Source organism: Lissotriton helveticus, chromosome 12 (assembly GCF_964261635.1).
Source record: "Lissotriton helveticus chromosome 12, aLisHel1.1, whole genome shotgun sequence".
Classification (NCBI taxonomy): domain Eukaryota; kingdom Metazoa; phylum Chordata; class Amphibia; order Caudata; family Salamandridae; genus Lissotriton; species Lissotriton helveticus.
The window spans coordinates 19,868,102-19,883,989 of NC_136073.1; the positions used below are offsets into that span (position 1 = coordinate 19,868,102).

General features: G+C 49.5%; 1 protein-coding gene across 2 annotated transcripts in view; it reads left to right on the plus strand.

Annotated features, from left to right (window-relative positions):
* Nucleotides 1-629: 629 nt before the first annotated feature.
* The window catches only part of OCEL1 (occludin/ELL domain containing 1), a 102,628-nt gene continuing 87,369 nt past the window's right edge, over nt 630-15,888 (plus strand). Inside the window, exons 1-2 of one of the 2 annotated variants that reach the window (XM_078671167.1) lie at nt 630-828; nt 3,428-4,690. In XM_078671167.1, coding sequence (XP_078527293.1) covers nt 3,614-4,690 — 1,077 coding nt within the window. In that variant the 5' untranslated portion in view covers nt 630-828; nt 3,428-3,613. The remainder of the gene's footprint in view (nt 829-3,427; nt 4,691-15,888) is intronic. The other variant, XM_078671168.1, reaches the window with a different exon arrangement.

Consider the following 15,888-nt stretch of genomic DNA (forward strand, 5'->3'; position numbering starts at 1 on the left):
CCGTGTATCTCTCACACACACACACACACACAGCTTCTACGCACTAATCACACTTAAATGAATTGTCACCTCCCCTTTAAGGTAGCCACACTCACGCTCGTTACGTCCCTGTAGGATCACGCTTTCTAGAAAACAAATATAATTTTAATTTTATTAGCAATGCATGTTACCAAATGTATGTTCGGACTACCAGTACCAGAATGCAAAGGGGCAATCAGGAATGGCTTTTCTGCCCACATATGTCTGTCTGTCTGTCAGTATTGCAAATAGGTCGTACGCTAAGAGCCAGGGCAGGCAGGACGCACCAAACAAAACAGCCTTATGCTTCCTCAAGCAGGCACTCTTTGATGCACAGACAGGATAACAGAGAATGGATCATAGGTTAGGGTCAGAGGTCAGAGTACAGATTATGAGCCCCAAGAAAGGAGGGAAATAGGGATTCAAAAGAAAAAGAAAAGAAAAAATATCTATATATATTTTATTAAATGAGAGTGTGAGGCAGAAAGGCTCCAATCTCATTCGGTAAACAAGAAGTCAGAGAGAGTCAGGCACGGTGTCGCCGTGTGACGAATCCCCACCGCCCCACCGGTGCGTGGTTGCAGTTAATATTTAACACCGCGTTATAGATTAGCACAGGAAAACCACCCGAGGAGAAGGGAGGGGGTGGCCAGCCCAGAGTCGACTGGAGGCATCGGTTGTGAGGACTTCAACACACCTGGGGGACGAGGAGCAGTCTGCAGACCATCATGGCAAACACATGAAGGGGCCGGACTGCGCAAATATTGTGATTTTTCCCCCCACGGCGATCCCAAGGAAGCAGATGACAAGGTTTGTGCGGGGTCACATTACGGGATTCACGAGCGGAGGGGTGGATGTTTGCATACGGGGTCCTGAAGAAGAGTTCGTGAGGCCGAAACACGTCACAGGTTGTCCTCAGGGCTTTAAGTGGGATGAAGAAACTGGGGGATCTCTCAAAGGGGTGTGGCCAATGTAATTAAGGGCGTGGCTTAAAACACGTAAGCCAAAAATCTGTGCTTAGCATAGTGTACCGCCCGACTTGTATTTTGCTGTTTCTGTCATTGCATCCAGATATATGACACAACAAGTAACATTACACCTACAAGAAGTCAGGACTATTGGCTTTGTCAATGGTTGTTAGTTGTATAAAATAAATGAGTAGCAACTGTGTCTTGTATATAATATTGAAAAAGCTTCCACTTAAAGCCCTGGTGACAGCACAACAATGTGGCTGCTCCTGAGTTTCAAGAAGAGAAGAGAAATCCAGAGACAACTTGACTCTCTTTAAAGGATTTCCCTTCCCCTACAACTCTCACCTGGCATGAGGTAAGGAGAAGGGAGCAGGCGCATTCGCACATTGATGTGCCTGCTGTCACTGCAACAGAGCCCGATAGAGACCCGTTTCGAGACTTCCTTAAATAACTGCCGGTGCTCAGCACCGGTGAGACCCAGCCCACTTAAAGCCCTGGTTGTCCTGTATAGGCTTGACCTGCACTTAGGGTTGATATCTGTTTACTGGACAATAGAAATAAATATCTTTTGCATGAGGGCCTCAAATCCGAAATTAAAATGACCCTTTCTTTTTTATGTTGCTCATATTGTTGCCTCTCAGCCTGCTACTAAGCACTCCCAACTGTCCCAAACATGAGAATTAAATAATACTTATAAATAAATCGATTTGCACTGGAGCACGCGTTACTCCCGCGAAAAAGATGGATTATAAACATAGTCTTTTGGTCAGAGTTATTCACTCCCGCCACCCACGGTGTCCTTTCTGGACCTGAGTTCAAAAAAGATTTTTTTATTTTTTACTTCCAATGTGAGTTAACTGTTTATCCGCAAGGGCTTAGAACAGTGCCTCATGCGGGAAACATCCTTTACAACGCAACTTTTACCACGCAGTGCCTTTACGACGCAACTTTTACAACGCAAACCATTACAACGCATTGCGCTGGGGGGCGCTCTAGGATAGGGAATAGGTTTAATTTACTATCCAACACCTTCCCTACTATCCACGGGGACTGGAGTTGGAATAGTAAATTAAACTATTCACTATCCAGCGCCCCAAAGCACTATGCGTTGTAAAGGCATGCGTTGTAAAGGCATGCGATGTAAAAGCATGCGTTGTAATGTCATACATCCCCTCACGCTGGCCATAATGCTGTTCCTCCGATCCTATAATACCGCGCAAACAGGACAAAAATAGTTCCCCAAAAGGTGACATCAAACGAGGGCAGAGCACCATGAAACACCCAGACACAAATGCATCTGTGCAGCCTACTTTGAAAAGTCTAATTCTGTTGCAATGTTCAAAATAATGACGCAAGTGCTCTTCATTATCAATATGAGCAGTGGTTGTAGTACTTTCATTAGTATTATTCTTTAGTAATATTACTCTCGTTATTTCATTACTTTTATTTTTAATAATACTCAGTAACTCTGTGTAGCTGGGAGCTCCCGGTTCGCCCACGGTTTGCCCTTTGCAATTGTAATTCTAATTGTATTTATATAGCACGTACTACTCCTGACGAGCTGGTGAAGCGCTTTTTGGGGAGTTGCACGATACTCCCTAACCCAAAGTGGATTAGTGGTGGATTAGTATAGTAAAATCTAAGGTGTTAATTTGAGCGGGGGACATGTGAGCCAGTTAGTTGGATTTCATGGGATAAAGGAGGGATGGAGTAGGGAAGCGTCTAGAAAGTGTTATTTAGGAGATCATAGTCGTAAAATGAGGCTTGGGATGAGTCAAAGGGGCGCCTTAAATCCCTATTATTGAGTATTTGGGCGCTGGCAGTCCATGATGCACTAAGAGATAAAGGTCTCCCGTAAACTGCTTACTATATTTTATTAACACTGTTTAATGTCATGTTCTTTTTACTTTAGTCGGGTCCTCATTTTGTTTTTAGCAGGAAGTATTCATCTGTCGTATGCCTGTTTCATTTGTGGGCGTGCCTCGGTGCCATTGGTAGGCTCTGTGTTGGCGCTGCTGGGAGTACACCCACGTGTGACGTCACACACACCTAGCGTCATTACGTACTCCTTCGTAGCTATATATTACAATCATCCTGTGCCTGCTCTTACAAGCGTGACATCACCAGTCTGACTGACTGTAAAGAAGGGACGTCACAGAAGAGTGTGTGCGTTGCACTTACATCACTATGGAGCCCCACCTTTATTAATGTGACGTCACAATAGGAGTTGCCTTTAATACAGTGACGTCGCTGTGGGAGATACCGTTAATGCTGTTATGTCACGGTGGGCTGCCTTCAATGCTGTGACGTCACTTCGGGGCTGCTTTCAATCACATTATGTTATCATATTGGATTACTGAATGCTGGGACGTCTTTATTGCACATGTGGAGATTAAATCTTAACCGTTTCCTCACTCACGCGTACCTTTTTTTCCTAGATTTGGATGTCCTGCCTCCCGTTCTCTGAATGTTCAGATGAGGGCATATCCACGAGGCGAAGGAGGTGCTGGCACGTGTCCATTGGACGTGGCGGGACACGTGCATGGTTAAGTGAGCCCTAGGGTGAAGGCCTCTTGAGGCAAAACTCCACATCCAGGGCTGAGGAGGACAGGAAGAGGAGGGCAATGGTCAAGCAAGAGGCAGCCCAGGGCGGGGCAGCGAGGTGGTCCTCACAAATGTGGCAGAAAGTGTTCGGCCAGCCCACCAATTCAAGCTCTTCCTTTGACTATTATGACAGCTCAGCCGATGAGTCCAAGGGCCAGATGGGGACCACTGCTGGCAGAAGATCCCCGCATTTGAAGCCCATTAGACGCTTCATCCCATCATCCTGGAAAATCTTCAAAAGAACCAAAGAGCAACCGGAAGAAGCAACTTGGGCTAGATATTCTACTAAAGGCTTAAAGTGCTCCCCTCCAGTAAGCCCCTTACTGGACCCCCGGAAAGGTCCTGTGGAATATCAGAGTGGTTCAGATAGTGACTGCAAGAAGCATTCATTGGTCAGCTCTGAAGATTCAGAGAAGAAAACAGGACCTTCTCCATCCAGCTCCACGAATGACCTCCATGAATGGAGAAGTCAAGCGTCCTTGAGTTACGGGGAGAAGGTCGAGGCTTACAATGCTAAATACTCCTACATGAAGTCCTGGCCCGGCCTCTTGAGGATCCTCGCAGGCGTCCAGCTTCTCCTCGGAGGAATGGTGTTCGCCTGCGTCTGTGCCTACATCCAAAAGGACTACCAGTGGTACAACCTCTTCGGCACCCAGATACAGACGAGTTACTTCGGAATGGGTGGGGGGTACAAGTACTATGGCCCAATGACACCCTTTGTGATGGTGGTCACAGGTCTCGCATGGATTGTCACAGTCATCTTGTTGGGCTTGGGGTGGACCATGTACTACCGGACCATTCTCCTGGACTCCCCCTGGTGGCCCATCACAGAGTTTGTTATCAACATCATCATGTTCCTGCTCTACATGGGAGCCGGCATTGCATATGTCAACGACATCAACCGTGGCGGCATGTGCTACTCCATCTTTTCCAACAACCCCCTCATTGTAGCCTTCTGTCGAGTGGAAGGGGGGCAGATAGCAGGCATTGCCTTCCTCTTCGTTAACATGGTGCTCTACCTGATCAGCTCCTTGGTGTGCCTACAAATGTGGAGGCACGAGCGGGCGCGGCTGCAAAGAGAGGTCATTGAAAGGCAGGTAAGTCTGGGAATGCTGTGAAGTTAAGAGAAAAGCTAAGAATCTGGCACTTTCTCATCACTGTCCCTGGATATCTCAGGAGGACTGAGGGTGGAAATACTTACCTGAAGAGTAGGAGAACAAAGCAGAGGGCATATTGTGATGCACCCTCCTAAGGCGAGGCGTGGAACAACAGGAAGGATAACACCAGTGCAGGCTCATGAATTGAACATACAGCACATTATGTCACATTAGCTCAACACGCAAGATATACTAATGGAGCCATTATTGAAGGAAAAGAGGTGCCTCACATGCCCTGTAGGGAAAAGCAACAGGACTAAACCCGTATACCAGACTGAGATCTGTGTGTACATAGGTATGAGGCAACAATATCTCAATCGGATTCAATTAGGCAGCAGATATATTTGCATGTACAGTACATTACAAAGAATCTGGACAAGGAAAAAGAGACTCACACATTTCAATTTTCAAAAGTGCATTTAGCATCATATATTTGGAAGGAAATATTGGCAAAACAATAAGAGAAGATAAATTGAAAAAACAGCACTTATGGCAAGTAATGCGGTGGCAACCCAAGGGGGCTTTGTGCACTACGTGATAGTGAGACAAACAGTGGCGGCCAAGTGACATAAGGGTGTAAAAAACAGCGATTTGGCATAAATAAGAAAATTAGAACACAATATATACAGATTATGGGTTCCTTATTGGTGACATAGATGATGATAGTTAGTTTAGGAACCAAAGTCGGTAATGCGCCATGAGTTGGGCTGCAGTGTGGGTCGACGGCGTTTCGATCCTATCGATTTAGGATCTTCATCAGGACCGGGTTGCCAAATGAAGGAAGTGACTGTGCATTCTAGTCCAGAAACGGAGCCCAGTTCTGGTGGGGATCGGAAGAGAGAGGATCCGATGGTGGTAAAATCCAGGGGAAGTGAAAAGTTTAGGAGACCCAGAGATCGGGTACGTGAGTGTGAGGTTGAAGGACGGAGTGGGTCGCCGGATAGGTGTTGTACCCGTGTGGAGGGCTCGGCAGGTTGTGGGGAGCGAACAAGGGGGGGCAAGAACGGAGCCCCGTTCAGGCCGGGTGGGATGCGGGATACAGGGAAGGAAGGTCTGTTGGGTGGTCCCGGTAAAATTACAGTGGCAATCCGGAGTGGCCGCCGTCCGAAGTACGGCGATACAGGAGCGGTCGAGTGATCCAGTTATTCGATCCGTGATCCGCTAAAAGCAGGCCCTGTATGCAGCAATGGTATTGGTTGTACAGAGGAGTATACTGCCCTATTTTCAGGTATGGTATTGGCTGGAAATAGAAGGGGCTCACTGCACTAGTTCAAACTTCGCATTGGTTGTCCTGAGTGCAGGTTTCTTATCAGCTGGACAGAGAAGTGAACACTTTCCCTGGGTTGACGGATGGTATGGATTAGTTACTTACCTGTAATCCTAGTTCTCTTCCAGGGGTATCCTCATCAAAGTCATAAGCACTAGAATATTTCCGCCCAAGCGCGGGACCCCGGAAACACAATCATATATGTGCCCCACATATATGTATCTCTCTCTCTCTCTCTCTCTATATATATATATATATATATATATATATATATATATATATATATATATATATATATATATATATATATAAAATAAGCAACTGCAGCCTAACACTCACCAGAGCTGAATAATGCTGTAAGGACTCCCCATTATATCATAAAAGCATACATTAGAAACAGGGAAAAACAACAGAAAAACATGTTTTGAATCTGTTTTAATGCTTAGCAATCAGAAGAAACTCCCACATAGGACTGAAAGCATATACAGCTCCCAGGCTGCATTGCAGAAAAATAGTCTGAAAAGACTGAAAAGCTAACTGATAGCAAGATAGAGATAAACTGGCACTGTGCCTTTAAGGCAGTCATGACCCCCAGCTTCCTATCATGCCTCAGGGGTGACAGTTAGGTCAGTTGTTCTTTGCAGTGACTCAAAAAGCCATGACACAAAGAGTTGACATTACCTCATTAAAAACACAATGATCCTTTGCCCGGGGAGGCGGGAGGGTTGCTTATGACTTTGATAAAGATATCCCTGGAAGAGAACTAGGATTACAGGTAAGTAACTAATCCTTCTTTTCCAGGGGATCCTCATCAATAGTCATAAGCACTAGAATAGAATAGCGAGCCTCACCTCATCCACCTGCGGGCAAAGGAAACATAACGGTAAATTAACCAATCAGCTCAGATAACTAAGCCTGGATAGATAGATTACTATCCGAATAGATTCCTCAAGGAGGCCTGGCCCACTTGAGTATCAACCCTGGAATCAGATTCTAGACAATAATGCCTTGTGAAAGTGTGAACCGATCTCCAGGTTGCAGCCTTGCAAATTTCTGACATTGGAACATCATGCAAGAAAGCTACTGTGGCCGCTTTTCCCCTAGTGGAGTGTGCTTTAGGAGACAACAACAAGGGTTTATGTGCCAACTGGTAAGCCAATTTTATACAGGACACTCCATCTTGAAATGGATCTTTTGGAGGCTGGGAAACCTGTTCTCATGCCACCATAATTCAGAAACAATTGATTCGATTTCCTTATGCCCTTGGTACCCTCCAGATAGAATTTAAGCACTCTTTTGAGGTCCAAGGAATGTAGCGACCTCTCCAAAGGAGTCTCGGGGTTTGGAAAAAAAGACGGTAGGGAGATTGACTGATTAATATGGAAATCAGATATAACCTTTGGCAAAAAGGCAGGGTGAGCCCTTAACACTACCCTGTTGTGGTGAAACACAGTATAAGGATCTTTTGCACACAGGGCTTGGATCTTACTTACTCTGCGCGCTGATGTTATCGCTACCAGAAAAGCGGCCTTCCACATCAGGTGCTGCAAAGAGGCTTTATGAATGGGCTCAAAAGGAGGACCCATTAATCTAGACAGCACCAGATTCAACTCCCAGGGAGGAGAAGGGTTTCGAACCGGGGGATACACTTTCTTCAACCCCTGTAAGAAATCCTTAACCACCTGCATTTGGAAAAAGGAAGGTTGGCTGGGTGACTTTCTGTATGCCGTAATGGATGACAAATGAACCCTGATTGAGGCATATTTCAAACCCGCTTTAGCTAAATATAGAAGGTAAGGAAGAATGACGTCTTCCTGCCCCTTCGTAGGGTCAAAATGATTTTCAACACACCACAGGTAGAACCTCTTCCACTTAAAAGCGTATGACGCTCTTGTGGAGGGCCTCTTAGCCTCTTTCAGAATATGCATGCAGTCCTGCGGCAGATTCAAGTGTCTGTATTATAGGACCTCAAGAGCCATGCTGCCAAGTGCAGGGAAGGAAGGCTGGGATGGAGAATCCTCCCATCCATCTTGGTCAGCAGGTCCACTCTGTACGGTAGCCTCCTGTGGGGGAGTACCGATAACTGAAGAAGGTCCGGGTACCACCACTGCCGTGGCCGGTCTGGAGGTATCAGAATCATCTTCATGTTGGATCTGATGAGCTTGGACACCACCTTCGGGATCAGAGGCAGAGGAGGAAAGGCGTAAGCAAAGGTCTCTGAGCAATCCATCAAAGGCGAAATTCCCCCTTGTCCCTGGACGGTGGAATCTGGATGCGAAGGAGTGGCATTTTTAGGTCTCGCCTGTCGATGCGCATGCGCATCGAGCAAGCGAGACTATAGGGGCTCATCTACACTTTATCTAACTTGCAAGGAATCGTGGCGATTCCTTGCAGTGCCCGTGACTTTTAAGCTCAATGCGCATGTGCATTGAGCTTAAAAGCGCGTGCACAGCCGCCCGCATTCCTCCGACACCTTTGAAGTGAAGCTTAGCTTCACTTCAAAGGCCCGGTTCTTCACACCCACATGCCGCTCTGCCCTGCTCCGCCCCCTCCCCTGAGTCATCCTGCCTGCGTGTCGCATTTCTCCTCCCCCCTCCCCCCTCCCCTCTCTTCCCTCCGTCTTGTTAAATCCATTTCTCCATTCCACTAACATTCTTTCCAGACACTTCTCTTCACAACCGCCCAACTTCAACGCCCGTCTCCTCACTCTATTCTTTTTACAACCAGTTTACTCCCCGTTTCTCCACTACCTCTTTGCTGCTCTCCCTCTCACTTATCTTCGTTTCTCTTCTCTCTCCCTCCTCTTGTTGTCTGTGCGTCTCTGTTTACCCGCTTGTGTGCCGCTCTTACCTGTGTGTATCTCTGTCTGTTGTTACTTGTTTTATGTCCTTTGCTCTTTCGGTCTCCGGCAGGCCCCCTCACCCCCACCCTTGCACTCCTTCCCCAAAGCACGATATGACTAATAAAAATGAGTCTTCCCAACCCTCCTCTTCTCTCAGCCCTACTACTGCTCCTTCAAAAACGTGTGCTTTTTTCTTGTAACGTTTTGATGTTTCCGAACATCGGCATACTTTCCTAAGAACTCACATGGCAACGCGGAGACCCACCCACTATGCCTGGCAGTGGGGGTTGGGGTTATTGCTCTTCAGACTAATGATAAACACACTTCCAATTGAAAAAAAGTCTCAGCTCATCCACTGCCCTGTTGTAAAATTTAAATTCTGTGGCTTTATACTCACTGAGCAAAAACCCGTGTGCCGTCTTGTGTCCATAATAAACAAGCGCATTTCCCCGTCGCAGCAAAAAGGGTTCGATTGCAACGAAGGACAGACTGCTAATTTTAGGCTTGCACTCCGACTGTGTCCATATTTTTCTCTCATAGATATGATCACAATAAAGCGTCTCTATAAACATTTATTTCTGTATTTAAGGGATATAAGATTTTGCCTTTCTGCCCGTCTTAATTTGCTGCTCCCCATGGTCACTGTTTGCGTGGAAGTCCCCAGTCACTGTTCCTTCACGAGACCGTCCTCTGGGGCACAGATGGCTCCCTCCGAACTCCAGACACAAAGGGCAGACGGCACTCCTAGAGCAGAACGGGGCGAGGGTCAATTTTGTTGGTGCTTTGGGATGTTTAAAAAATAAAGAAAACAGTAAACCAGTAGAAGGGTAGATGTGAAAGAAGGAGAGGTGAGGAGTGTTAAAAGCACTCTGTGCCGCTGCATTTCTACGTAGGGCTCTGCCTTCGCAGAAGTTTTCATGGCTCTCGTGGACACCCTTGGTGTGTGTGTGTTTCCTGCCCTTTCCTGTGACCCTGTTGCTTTTCTGTTGAAGTGTTTTCTGGGGGCCTACTGGGGGAAGGAGTGGGATGTGTCAGCCTTCCTGCACCCAGCACACTACTCGCACTAACTATCACACTCTCACAGACTCTCCCTCTCTCACACTCTCACAAACTCTCACTCTCACTGACTCACTCACACTAACTCTCTCTCACACTGACTCTCACTCACACTGACTCTCACTCACACTGACTCTCACTCCCACTGATTCTCTCACTATCATGACAGACTCTCCCATTCTCTCACTCACTCACTGTCACTACCAGACTCTCACTGACTGACTCTCCCACTCACTAACTCACTCATTCACTGTCCAGACTCTCACTGACCGACTCACCCACTCTCTCTCACTCACTAACTAACTGACTCACTCACTGACTGACTCGCCCACTGACTGACTCGCCCACTCATTCTCACTCACTGACTCACTCACTCTCAACACATATTGCAGTACAAATGCAATAGGTGTCACATTTGCGAAAGTTATGACTATTGGCATTGTCATACACAATGCCAATAACTCAAACTTTAATGCTGCGAGACCTATTGCATTGTAAATGCTTGTTTGTTTTTGTCTTCTGCAAACAAATCTATTGATGGACGACCCCACTGTTGGAAAATATCTGCCCCCACCTCTTTGTGCAGCACCCAGTCTGGCTGATCTTCGAAGTGCCGACTGAGTGCGTCTGCTTTGACATTCTGCTCTCCTGGAAGGGGCACTGCCACTATGGAGAGGTTTCGAGCCAGAAGCCAGTGCCAGATCGCTTGAGCCTCCAGGGAGAGAGGGCGAGAGCGCATACCACCCTGTTTGTTTAGATAATACATGCTGGTCGTGTTGTTTGTTTGGATCAGGACCGAGTTGGATGTGATCGAAGGCAAAAAACCTTTCAGAGCAAGATGGACTGCTCGCAGCTCCAACATGTTTATGTGGTAGGACTGTTCTTTCGTGGAACACCGGCCCTGCATTTGAAGGCACCCCATGTGTGCCCCCCATCCTTGCAGAGATGCATCCGTTATCAACGATTGCACTGGAACTGGTTGGTGGAAAGGGACTGCCACCAACAGATTCTGCAGCCAAGTCCACCACTTGATGGAGGATTTTGCTGCTTGGGAGAGCACGATCGGATCCTCCCAGCGACCCGTTGCTTGGTCCCACTTGTCTTCTAGATCTTGTTGCAACGGTCGCATTCTCAGCCTGGCGTTGGGGATGAGAAATATGCAGGAGGCCATCGACCCCAGCAGAGATGCCACTTGTCGTACTGCTGGGCGATCTGTCTGAAGCAGAGCCTTGCACTTCTGCTGCATTGAAGAAAGTCTCTCCTCTGAAGGAAATGCTCTTCCTTTGTTTGTATCCAGAGTCGATCCCAGATTGTGGATTCTCTTGGTGGGCTGTTGTACAGACTTCTCCATGTTGACATGAAGACCCAGTTTGTGTAGTTGCTGTAAACAGACTTGAAAATCGCTCCTTACTTGCTGAGGAGATGGCCCTTTGAGGACCCAATCGTCTAAGTAAGGGTAGACGAACAGACCTTTTCTGTGTAGGGCGGCCGCCTCCACTGCCATGCACTTGGTAAAGACTTGTGGGGCAGATTTTAGCCCGAAGGGTAAGACCTTGCGATGACGTGGAGCAATGGGTATATCGAAGTACGCATCTTGGAGGTCCACCGAACACATCCAAGCTTCTGCTTGCAGATGTGGACATATTTGATTAAGTGTCAACATGCGAAACTTCTCCTTCATGATGACTCTGTTCAGCAGGCGAAGGTCCAGGATAGGTCTGAACTTGTGCTCCTGGTCTCTTTTGGGCACAAGAAAGTACCTGGAGTAGACTCCCTTCCCTCGCTGCGCGGAAGGAACCTCTTCTATGGCCTTTTTTCGCAGAAGGGTTGCCACTTCCTGCCGGAGCAATTTTAGTTGGTGAGGACGAGATCTTTTTGGAGGAAAATCCTTTGGAAGCACACAAAAACGTAGTGTGTATCCATTGCACAGTATATTGAGCACCCAACGATCTTTTGTTATGCCTCACCACTCTGCCAGAAGATGCGAAGCACTTCCTCCCATTGGAGTGGGCAACTGCGCCAGAGGAAGCTCCTGCTCATTGCTTCCCTGCCGATCTGGCCGTGGTAGAGGACTGCTACTAGTGACCACCTCTACCTCTGTTTGATTTACGGCCCTGATATTGCGACTTGCTTGGTTTTTTCCTTGGGACCATTGAGGGGAATGAACCCTCTGCTGGTATCCCTTGCGCTGGTTGGGCCTGTATCGACGCTTGAAATCCTTTTTCTTCTCCAAGCCAACGGCTTTGAGGGTGTCGAGTTCCGCCTTCATCCTGCCTATTTCCTCATCCGTATGGGTGCCAAAGAGAGAGGAGCCAGAAAACAGGAGATTTAGGATCCTCTGCTGCGCATCCGGCTTGAGTGCTGTCAGCCTCAACCAGGAGGATCTCCTGGCGCAAACCCCATGGGCATATGAATGCGCCGATAGTGTAGCGCCGTCCGCTGCCGTGCTGATCACTTGGTTGGCAACAAGCGACCCCTCGGTAATGATCTCTTCAAAGTCCTTTTGATCCTCTTTTGGAAGCTTCTCTTTGAAGCGGTCCAAGGAGTCCCAAAAGGCCCTGTCATAGCGACCTAATAAGGCTGAAGCACTGGAGACTTTTAATGATGAAGCTGCCGAGCTGCAAACCTTACGTCCCCAAGAGTCCTGGGACCTACTTTCTTTATCAGGGGAACCGATGAAGACGCAGCCACAGCATGAGTTTTGATCGTAGCTGGCGTCAGGAAAATGTCCATCACCGGTTCCAGAAGCCCAGGAACCAGGGGAAGTAATGGACGAGACGCTGCCCTCTGATGTAGAGTCTCAAAGATAACCGTTGTTGCCACCTGAGGGGTAGACATCTCAATGTTCAGCTTCTAGGCCCCTCTCTGAAGGACATCATGGTAGGTGTTGATGTCATCTATCGGAGACACTCTTGATAAAGGACTGTTTGATAGGGTAGGGGAATAATCCCTCTTCGATGATCGGGTGGAAGAAGAAGACCACAACGGTGTCCTTCTGCGATTGTAACTATGTCTCCGTTCCCGTGACCTGTCCGTGCGCTCCTCACGTCTGGGAGAACGCAATCTGTCCACTTCCTGTACACATTTTTAGGTCTCGTGACCTATCAATGCGCATGCGCATTGAGAGAAGCGAGACTATAGGGCTTTAAACAAATCTTAACTAACTGTGGCGATTTGGTGCTGTGCCCGTGGCTTTTAGGTCAATGCGCAAGCGCATTGACCTAAAATGCGCGTGCACAGCATCAAATCGCCAGCCATCTGTTCCCCAGCTTGGATCTCCTGGCTGCTCCTCCCCTAATTATCCGCACATCAAAGGCCCCTGCTTCACACTTCAAACGAATGCTACCGAGAGCATTTCCCGCCCGGCCGCTTTTAATTTCATTTCGCAAGCAGTTCCCCCTCCTCCCTCTCCTCCCTCTCCTGACATTCTCCTGCCTGCCACACCAATCCAAACTGAGGCGCTGCTGCTCCAGTCCCTGTATTACTCCCACTCATCTATGATTAGGAATAAAAGACTGTCGGTTAAAAACAGTTTCAAGATAAAAATGGTTTTCCCATTACTTTTGCAGAATGTTCTGCATTTCCTTAACCGCCTCCAACTCTCCGACTTTCACATGCACATACCACTTTGCTGATACTGACCGAGACATGCGCTTTATAAGCAGGAAATAGAATTCTACAGGAAACAATACTACAGAAGACCATTCGAGGGTGTGAGCTCAATGCCACCGAAGAGTACATACAATTATTATACTTAAAGTTCAGTCAACTACCCTTGATGCACGGACAACCTTTGAAGAAAGTGAAAAGCATGTACCCTCACCCTCACTCTCACTCACCCTCAACCCCTCACCCTCACTCACCCTCAACCCTCACCCTCACTCACCCTCACTCACCCTCACCCTCAACCCCTCACCCTCACTCACCCTCACCCTCACTCACCCTCAACCCCTCACCCTCACTCACCCTCAACCCCTCACCCTCACTCACCCTCAACCCCTCACCCTCACTCACCCTCACCCTCACTCACCCTCACCCTCCCTCAATCCCTCACCCACCCTCACCCTCACTCACTCTCACTCACCCTCACCCTCACTCACCCTCAACCCCTCACCCCCACTCACCCTCACTCACCCTCACCCTCACTCACCCTCAACCCCTCACCCTCAAACCCTCACCCTCCCTCACCCTCACCCTCACTCACCCCTCAACCCCTCACCCTCAACCCCTCACCCTCACTCACCCTCACCCTCACCCTCACTCACCCTCACCCTCACTCACCCTCACCCTCACCCTCACTCACCCCCAACCCCTCACCCTCACTCACCCTCACCCTCACTCACCCTCACCCTCACTCACCCTCACTCACCCTCACCCTCACTCACCCTCACCCTCAACCCCTCACCCTCACTCACCCTCACCCTCACTCACCCTCACCCTGACTCACCCTCAACCCCTCACCCTCAACCCCTCACTCACCCTCACTCTCACTCACCCTCAACCCTCACCCTCACACACCCTCACTCACCCTCAACCCCTCACTCACCCTCACCCTCACTCACCCTCACTCACCCTCACCCTCACTCACCCTCAGCCTCACCCACCCTCAACCCCTCACCCTCAACCCCTCACCCTCACCTTACTCACCCTCAACCCCTCACCCTCACTCCCCCCTCAACCCCTCACCCACCCTCACCCTCACTCACCCTCACCCTCACTCACCCTCAACCCCTCACCCTCACTCACCTTCACCCTCACCCACCCTCAACCCCTCACCCTCACTCACCCTCAACCCCTCACCCTCACTCACCCTCAACCCCTCACCCTCACTCACCCTCACCCTCACTCACCTTCACCCTCACCCTCACTCACCCTCACCCTCACTCACCCTCAACCCCTCACCCTCAACCCCTCACCCTCACTCACCCTCAACCCTCACTCTCCCTCAACCCCTCACCCTCACTCACCCTCACCCACCCTCACTCACCCTCACTCACCCTCAACCCCTCACCCTCACTCACCCTCAACCCCTCACCCTCACTCACCCTCACCCTCACTCACCCTCAACCCCTCACCCTTAACCCCTCACCCTCACTCACCCTCAACCCCTCACCCTCACTCACCCTCAACCCCTCACCCTCACCACCTCACTCACTCACCCTCACCCTCACTCACCCTCAACCCCTCACCCTCAACCCCTCACCCTCACTCACCCTCACCCTCAACCCATCACCCTCACCCACCCTCAACCCCTCACCCTCACTCACCCTCAACCCCTCACCCTCATTCACCCTCACCCTCACCCTCACTCACCCTCAACCCCTCACCCTCAACCCCTCACCCTCACTCACCCTCACCCTCACTCACCCTCACTCACCCTCAACCCCTCACCCTCACTCACCCTCAACCCCTCACCCTCACTCACCCTCACCCTCACTCACCCTCACCCACCCTCACTCACCCTCAACCCCTCACCCTCAACCCCTCACCCTCACTCACCCTCACCCTCACTCACCCTCAACCCCTCACTCACCCTCACCCCTCACCCTCACTCACCCTCACTCACCCTGACTCACCCTCAACCCCTCACCCTCACTCACCCTCACCCACACTCACCCTCACTCACCCTCAACCCTCACCCTCACTCACCCTCAACCCCTCACCCTCACCCTCACTCACCCTCACCCTCAACCCCTCACCCTCAACCCCTCACCCTCACTCACCCTCACCCTCAACCCCTCACCCTCACTCACCCTCACCCTCACTCACCCTCAACCCCTCACCCTCACTCACCCTCAACCCCTCACCCTCACCCTCACTCACCCTCACCCTCACTCACCCTCAACCTCCTCACCCTCACCCTCACTCACCCTCACTCACCCTCAACCCCTCACCCTCACTCACCCTCACTCACCTCACTCACCCTCAACCCCTCACCCTCACATCACCCTCACCCTCACTTCACCCTCAACC